General features: G+C 34.5%; 1 protein-coding gene across 10 annotated transcripts in view; it reads left to right on the top strand.

Annotated features, from left to right (window-relative positions):
• Nucleotides 1-8,298, top strand: part of LOC106880485 (homeobox protein Meis1) — a 261,086-nt gene that overhangs the window by 205,007 nt on the left and 47,781 nt on the right. For 7 of the 10 annotated variants that reach the window (XM_052973537.1, XM_052973535.1, XM_052973534.1 and 4 more), the window contains exons 10-11: nucleotides 2,894-2,956; nucleotides 6,990-7,138. In XM_052973537.1, coding sequence (XP_052829497.1) covers nucleotides 2,894-2,956; nucleotides 6,990-7,138 — 212 coding nt within the window. The remainder of the gene's footprint in view (nucleotides 1-2,893; nucleotides 2,957-6,989; nucleotides 7,139-8,298) is intronic. The other 3 variants (XM_052973540.1, XM_052973539.1, XM_052973541.1) reach the window with 1 other exon arrangement.

The following is an 8,298-nucleotide window of genomic DNA, read 5'->3' as shown; positions in this document are numbered from 1 at the left end:
GTTCAACTGTTACTTATTTTATCGACCCTAAAATGATGAAAAGCAAGTTGGCTTTGGTGAAATTTGAACCCAGAACACAAAGACAAGAAGAATGCAGCTGACCATTTTACTTGGTGACTCTACCAGCTCACCACCTTAATAATAATAATAATAATAATAATAATAATAATAATAATAATAATAATAATAGTCCTTTCTACTATAGGCACAAGGCCTGAAATTTGTGGGAGGGAATAGTCAATTACATCGATTGCAGTGCGTAACTGGTACTTATTTTATTGATGTCAAAAGGATGAAAGACAAAGTTGACCTTGGCAGCATTTGAACTCGGAATGTAAAGACATGAAATGCCACTAAGCATTTTGTCTGGTATGCTAATGATTCTGCCAGCTTGCTGTCTTGATGATGATGATGACGGTGATGGTGTCAATGATGATGATAGTAATAATAATAATAATAATAATAATAATAATGATAATGACAAAAACAATAATATTTATAGTAATAATAATAATAATAATAATAATAATAATAATAATAATAATAATGAAAATAATGGTTTCAAATTTTGGCACAAGGCCAGAAATTTTGTGGGTGGAGACAATTACATTGAAACTCCCTCCCCCAGCATTCCAGTGGTACTTATTTTATCAACTCGAAAGCATGAAAGGCAAACTTGACCTTGACATAAACATGGAATAAAGATGGACAAAATGCTGCTGAGCATTTCATCCAACATATTACTGATTCTGCCAGCTCACCACCTCATTACTAATAATAATAATAATAATGATAATCATAATGATAACAATAATATTTATACTAATAATAATGATGATGATGATAATAATGATAATAATCATAATGATAATAATTATTATTATTATAATGGTTTGAAATTTTAGTACAAGGTCTGCAATTTCGGGGTTAGGGGACAAATCAGTTACATTGAACCCAGTGCTCAACTGGTACTTCTTTTATTAACCCCGAAAAGCCGCAATCTTATTAAACCCAAATGAATGAAAGGCAAAGTTAACGAGTGGAATTTGAACCCAGAACCTAAAGATGAGCATAATACCACTAGACCTTTTTGCCTAGTGTGCTGACAATTCTTATTTCTTTACTGCCCACAAGGGGCTACACGCAGAGGGGTCAAACAAGGACAGACAAACGGATTAAGTCGATTATATCGACCCCAGTTCGTAACTGGTACTTATTTAATCGACCCCCCCAAAAGGATGAAAGGCAAAGTTGACCTCAGTGGAATTTGAACTCAGAACGTAAAGACAGATGAAGTGCCGCTAAGCATTTTGCCAAGTGTGCTAACGTTTCTGCCAACTCACCACCAGTATAATAATAATAATAATAACAATAATAATAATAATGGTGTTAGTTTCAAATTTTGACACAAGGCCTGAAATTTTGTGGTGGGGGGACTAGTTGATTACATTGACACCAGTATTCCACTGGTACTTATTTTATTGACCCCAAAGGGATGAAAGGCAAAGTTGACATTGACAAGACAATATGCTGCTTAGCATTTTTCCCAGCATGGTAATGATTCTGCCAGCTTGCTGCTATAATAATAGTAATGATGATGATGATGATGATGATTACTTTATGGGTCACAAGGGCCGAACACAAAACAAATGGGGATAACACAACACAAGAGATAAGTGGGGTTTGGACCAATGTCGAATATACAATGAATAACGATAACAATTAACAATATAATAAAACAATAAAAATTCTCCAAAAGTGGGAAGTTTCTCACAAAGTCACCCATGGAACCATACACATCTTTGTTACCCTGACCATCAGGTGCACCTCAGCACGTACCTGTCTCCTTCTCAAATCCTCCAGTTGAATCCTCAGAGCGAGTGTTCAGAGAAGGTCCATTCCTAGGGGCCATCCTTGCCACATTCACCCACCTTTCAACAACAACAACAATAATAATAATCACAATTATGGTAGGGCACTGAATCCTTGATGTGTCCTGGCCAACAAAGAAAACATTGTAGTGAAATTTCTGCAACAGTGAACTCCTAAAAGACAACCAAGAACAAAGTGAATGTTTTGAATATAGTTCACAGATTTAGACCCTGTACAGTCTTTACCACAGAACATACATATACATTCATACATTAAATATATATATGTATATCATCATCATCATTATCATCATTTAACATCAGCTTTCCATGCTAGCATGGGTTGGACGATTTGACTGAGGACTGGTGAACCAGATGGCAACACCAGGCTTTAATCTGATTTTGACTGGATGCCCTTCCTAATGCCAACCACTCCAAGAGTGTAGTGGGTGCTTTTACGTGCCACCAGCACGTGGCCAGTCAGGCAGTACTGGCAACAGCCATGCTCAAAATGGTGTATTTTACATGTCACCTACACAGGAGCCAGTCCAGCAGCACTGTCAACGATCTCGCTTGAATGTCTTTACACGTGCCACTGGCACAAGTGCCAGGAAGGCGACACTGGGCACAGGTGCCATCACTATATATATATATATATTTGAAATGTATGTATGTATGTATGTATACATATATTCATCAACGCATTACACTAAGAAAAATCATGCATGTGCTCACAATGTATTTACACACACACACATATGTATGTATATAAAAATGAATTTATAACGGAATCTATATAATTATGTTAAATTGTTTTCTGCATATCATTTATTACATCTTCTGTTATATATGTTTAGAATAATCTTATTTTTATATATACTTTTTTTCATATTTTGCAAAAATATAAATTTTAATATATATATATATATATATATATATATATATATATATATATATATATATATATACATATATATACCCTATAGAAACAGAATTTGAAAAATCTGTTTTATTTTATTCAGATGGAACTCAAATGCATAATTTTGCCTCTATGCATGGTCGTGCGTATGGTCATATATATTCTGGTATGTATAATAGGTTTTGCGACTGTATATATAGATATATACATGTATATATAAATCTGTATATGTATATATAAATCTGTATATGTATATATTAATGTAAAACAATGTGTACCATAGTCATATGTATATATAAATATATACATACTTACATATACATTATATACATATAAATGTGTGTGTGTATACATATATATATGCATGTGCTTACATATATATTTATATGTACATATATGTAAATATATTTGCGTATATATAAATATATATATACATCTATTATTATAAATATACACATATCTATATCTGTGTGTGTGTGTGTGTGTATGTATAGTGTATATATATGTATGTGTGTATATATATATATATATATATATATATATATAGTGCGTATTTATATATATATATACATACACACACACATATATATAATATGTATATATGTGTGTGTGTGTGTGTATATATACACACATACAGATATACATACTTGTATATATTGATATGTAAATGAATATCTTATGTACGTATATGTATGTATATATCTTATATGTGTATGTTTGTGAGTCAGTGTGTATTTATGTGTACGTTTATGTAAATAATTAAATAATTGTTGTTGTTACTGTTATTCTTTTGTTTTGTTTAAATAAAGTTTTCCTTTGTTCAAAATTACTTAAATAAAATGAACTTTTTCCCATTCTGATATTCTGCCATGATTCTGCAGAAATGGTCTATGTCCTGATTTTTAGAACCGAAGAATTCCTTATGCAGTAATGTGTACTTTGAATTCTAATGCATTATGGTGTAGTGTCTGGAAGATTTAGCATCTTTGTATATTTTGCTGATGCTCTCTCATAGTTTTTCTGTCTCTCTGTGTATACACTCACACCCATGAAAGGAAAGAGAGGAAGATTCTAACAAAGCAAACAGTTTCCAAAAAAAAAAGACCATTATATTTTGGGCACAAAGGCATATCTACCAAAGGAAGCATTCCAAGGAAGGTATATTGATCCACCACCTCAACCTATAAACCGATAGTCGATCGAAAATGGGCAAGTGGCTACAATAAATACATCATGGTGACTATCACTAACATCATAAAGTACACACTATCAACACCATCTTCCACTGCCACTATCACATGAAAATATGCCAAAACAACCCTGACAAATACTTGGAGAGTTGCTGCTGCTAACCCAAACACCAAGTAGTTTGAAATTTAATAGTGAGATTGATGTAAATACACATTTCTTGGATTGCTTCTGAAGACAGGCTTTGCACCCAGAATATAAAGGTTTCCTTGTAAACTTTTCTGCATTGTTAGAAGATTTCTTAGTTCTCATCGATCACTGGGAACAAGTGCTCAGCACTGCAAGAATGGATAAAAATTCTTTATTTATGGGTTAAGGCTACCATTGGTTTCATGTTAATGGAGAAATCCCTTTACAATTATCAGACCTGTTACATTGGTCATTGGTATTTGTCTCCATCTTAAATTAAAACACAATAAAATCTGATGTTCCATGTGGTAGGCTTGTCTCTCAAAACCAATGATAGACTAAACCCATAAATAAAGTATGTCTGTGTGGGGGGCTGGGGAGATATACACATATACCTGCATACACACACATGTGTCCATAACTTATCTTTGCATCTTTAACAATTTATTGTATCTATTGTGTGCAACCAATGGAACCCAGGTGGAAGTATTTTGATATTTCTAATAAAACTTTATTTGCCTTTATTTTTCAATAAACTCTGTGGAGTTATTCTTATTTTTCCTGAATATTTCAAATTGAAAATGTAAATTTATGGACAATGTGTGTGTGTACTGAGAGAGAGAGAGAGAGAGAGAGAGAGAGAAAGCATAATGCTAAAAATCACATGTGGGTGTGGTATATATATATATATATATAAAGAGAGAGAGAGAGAGAGAGGCACAGCCATGGCTGAGTGGTAAGAAATTTGTCTCCCACCCACATTGTTTTGAGTTCAGTCTCACTGCATGGTACCTTGGGCAGGTGTCTTCAACTATAGCCTCAGGCCAACCAGGGCCTTGAGAGTGGATTTGTTAGACAGAATACGAAAGAAGCCTATTGTATATGTATGTATGTATGTCTTTGTGTGAGAGGATGTCCCCTACCACCACTTGACAGCTAGCGTTGGTATGTTTACGTCCCAGTAACTTAGCAGTTCAGCAAAAGAGACTGATTGAATAAGTATCAGGCTTAAAAGACAATAATCACTGGGGATGATTCATTCAACTAAAAATTCTTGAAGGCTCTGTGTCCCAGGATTGCCATAGTCTGAGCGAAACACACACACAGACACATGATGGGCTTTTAGTTTCTGTCTGCCAGATCCACTCATCAGGTTTTGATTTACTTGGGGATAACATATAAGATTTTAATTGGGCAACATTCATATAATGTTTATGTTGTATTGATTGCAAAGTATACTCAGTATCACCCCATGGTTGCTTTGCGTAGTTTAGAAGTGAAGGAATGGCATTCCTAAAGGCATCCCATATTAGAGACCATATCAAAGTTGGCATTTGAACTCGGTGTGACACTGGGCCTTGTTGGATCTTTGCAAACCATCCAACCCTGCTAGCATGAAAAATGGACAATAACTGTTTAACATTCAGATTTCTTTGTCAAATGTATTGCTTATTTAGTCACATTGTTTTGAATTAATCTTGCATTATCTCATAGGTGTCAGATGCAGATAGTGTGGATGTTACTTTTAGAAAGGCACTGTTGGACAAGTGTGAGAGGCTGGATATGGCTGGTTTAAATGCTAAAGGGTTAAATGATGAATTTGAACTGCAGAATAAAGAATCCTGACTAGAAAGACAGGATTATTGTTCTCACACCTGGCCTGAATTCAGATCTTGCATTGTTTTTAAAGGCCTGATATATCTCTGATTCAGAACAGACGATTGTGGGAACTGCTAAAGCTTTTAATCTGGAGGAGGCTTTCCAATGTCTATTCCAGATCTTAACATCTTTTGCAATAACACTGGTGAGAAAGAGTAACAAAACATGGGGGCATGTTACAACATAGGCTTTAGATACACTGTGTTTCATGAACGAACTTGTTCAACAAAAGTATAATAATCACAACAACAACAATAATAATAATAATAATAATAATAATAATAGTAATAATAATTCTTTCTACTATAAGCACAAGGCCTGAAACATTGGGGGAGAGAGATAGTTGATTACATCAACCCCAGTGTTTCACTGGTTCTTAATTTATCGACCCTGAAAGGATGACAGGCAAAGTTGACCTCGACAGAATTTGAAGGATGAAATGCCACTAAACATTTTGCCTGGCATGCTAACAATTCTACCAGCTCACTGCCTTAATAATAATAATAATAATAATAATAATAATAATAATAATAATAATTATATTAATGGTTTCAAATTTTGGCACAAGGCCAGTAATTTCAGGGGAAAGGGTACGTTGATTGCATTGACCTCAATAAATTTGGACTGAGAATGTAAGCAAGGATGAAATGCTGCCAGACATTTTGCCTGGTGTGCTAACAGTTCTGCTAGCTCACCATCTTGATGGTAATAATAATAATAACAATAATAATAATAGTAATAGTAATAATATGGTGATGATGATAATATTGATTTCAAATTTTGGCACAAGGTCAGCAAGTTTGTGGGAATGGGGCAAAGTCTTTTACATCGACTCCAGTGATCTTGATTTTATTGATCCCCAAAAAGATGAAGGGCAGAGTTGACCTTGGTGAAATTTGAACTCAGAATAATGTAAAGACGGACAAAATACTGCAAAGTATATTTGCTCAACGTGCTAACAATCTGCCAGTTTGCTGCCTTATTAATGATGATGATGATGATGTTGATACAGACCAATTAATGTTTTTAAGTTAAGAACTATTGAAGTGTGATTTCATTAAGTATTGTATTCCTGTCTGTGTAGGTCTTACAACTAAGCTTTTAACTTAAGTTTTTTTTGTCTTTTGTTTTCAATTAAACTTTTATTCTGCCTTCTTAATTAGGTGATGGGCTCGACAACAGTATTGGTTCAGGTGAAGGAACTGCAGACGAAGAATCAGAAGACAGGAACCCTAAAAGACAAAAGAAGCGAGGGATATTTCCCAAAGTTGCCACCAATATAATGAGAGCTTGGTTATTTCAACATTTAACAGTAAGTGTGTATTTTAGTTATTAAATAATGTTGTTGTTGTTGTCACAGGTCAGAGTCAGTCCACTAGACCTACGGTTAAAGATGTTACACCTGTGACCATCCTGTCTTATATTCATTGAAGATGGCAGCAATTTATCTCCCCTTTAGCAATATAAACAAATGTGTAAGAGCGAATATGAGACTTCCTCTCATGCCAACTACCACAGTATAGTTTGTTCTAACAGTACATCCATGTGTAAGCAAGAATAAATATTTACCTTTTGTAGTTCTATGTATTGCTGGGGTGGGGGTGGGGTAAATCACTGCTATCTGTAATGGTCAAGTTGACAAGACCAAGAAAGATCAAAATCATGTTATCTGGTGGTCTGGGTGCTTGAGGTGGTAGGGATTTATCTCCCCCTGCCAGTGATGTAAACAAAAGTGCATTTTGTAGTAAAAGTCAAGATAGGAACTTCTCTCGTGATATCTACCAAAGTATAGTTTGTTCTAAGAGAACATCCACTTTTTAAGTGGGGATAGATGTTACTTCTGAAGTATCAAACTGTTCCAGCTGTAAACCTTCCATTATTTTATCGGATATAGATTGCCTCCTTTAATATGTCCTTCCTTTCTAAGACGATGGAAGACATATGGCTGTTATTTCCAACCAAGCAGCTGAGTACGCAAAAAAGCTCTCTCTCTCTCCTATTGGCTCGTCAAAGAAACCTCGAAATATCATAGGTCTTTTCTCCTATCAAACAACGGATTAAATTGTGCCCGTCACTGTTTCTTTTCAGATTCTGTATGTGAATAACATGTTCCCTTTCTTCTTTGTCACCTCTTTCTCCTTCTTCTTCCTTTTCTTTCTCTACCTCCTCCTCCTCTTCCTCCCCCTTCTCTCCCTTCCTTCCTCTCACTTTCTTTATGTCACTTCCTCGCGCCCCACCCCCATTTTCTGCTAGACAGAGCAAAGTGTTTAACAAAGGATATCGTTGACTTCATGAAATCCAGATTAAAATAATCAGAAAAACTCAGTTAAAAATTACAGGACTTTAGCGTCTTACCCATCACTGTCAAGTCTTTTACTGGCAGGAAAAGAAAAACGTCTTTGTTTTGTTATTATTATTATTATTATTATTATTATTATTATTATTATTATTATTATTATTATTATTATTATT

This window comes from Octopus bimaculoides, chromosome 16 (genome assembly GCF_001194135.2).
Source record: "Octopus bimaculoides isolate UCB-OBI-ISO-001 chromosome 16, ASM119413v2, whole genome shotgun sequence".
Taxonomy (NCBI): domain Eukaryota; kingdom Metazoa; phylum Mollusca; class Cephalopoda; order Octopoda; family Octopodidae; genus Octopus; species Octopus bimaculoides.
This window is presented reverse-complemented; position numbering and strand designations above follow the sequence as displayed.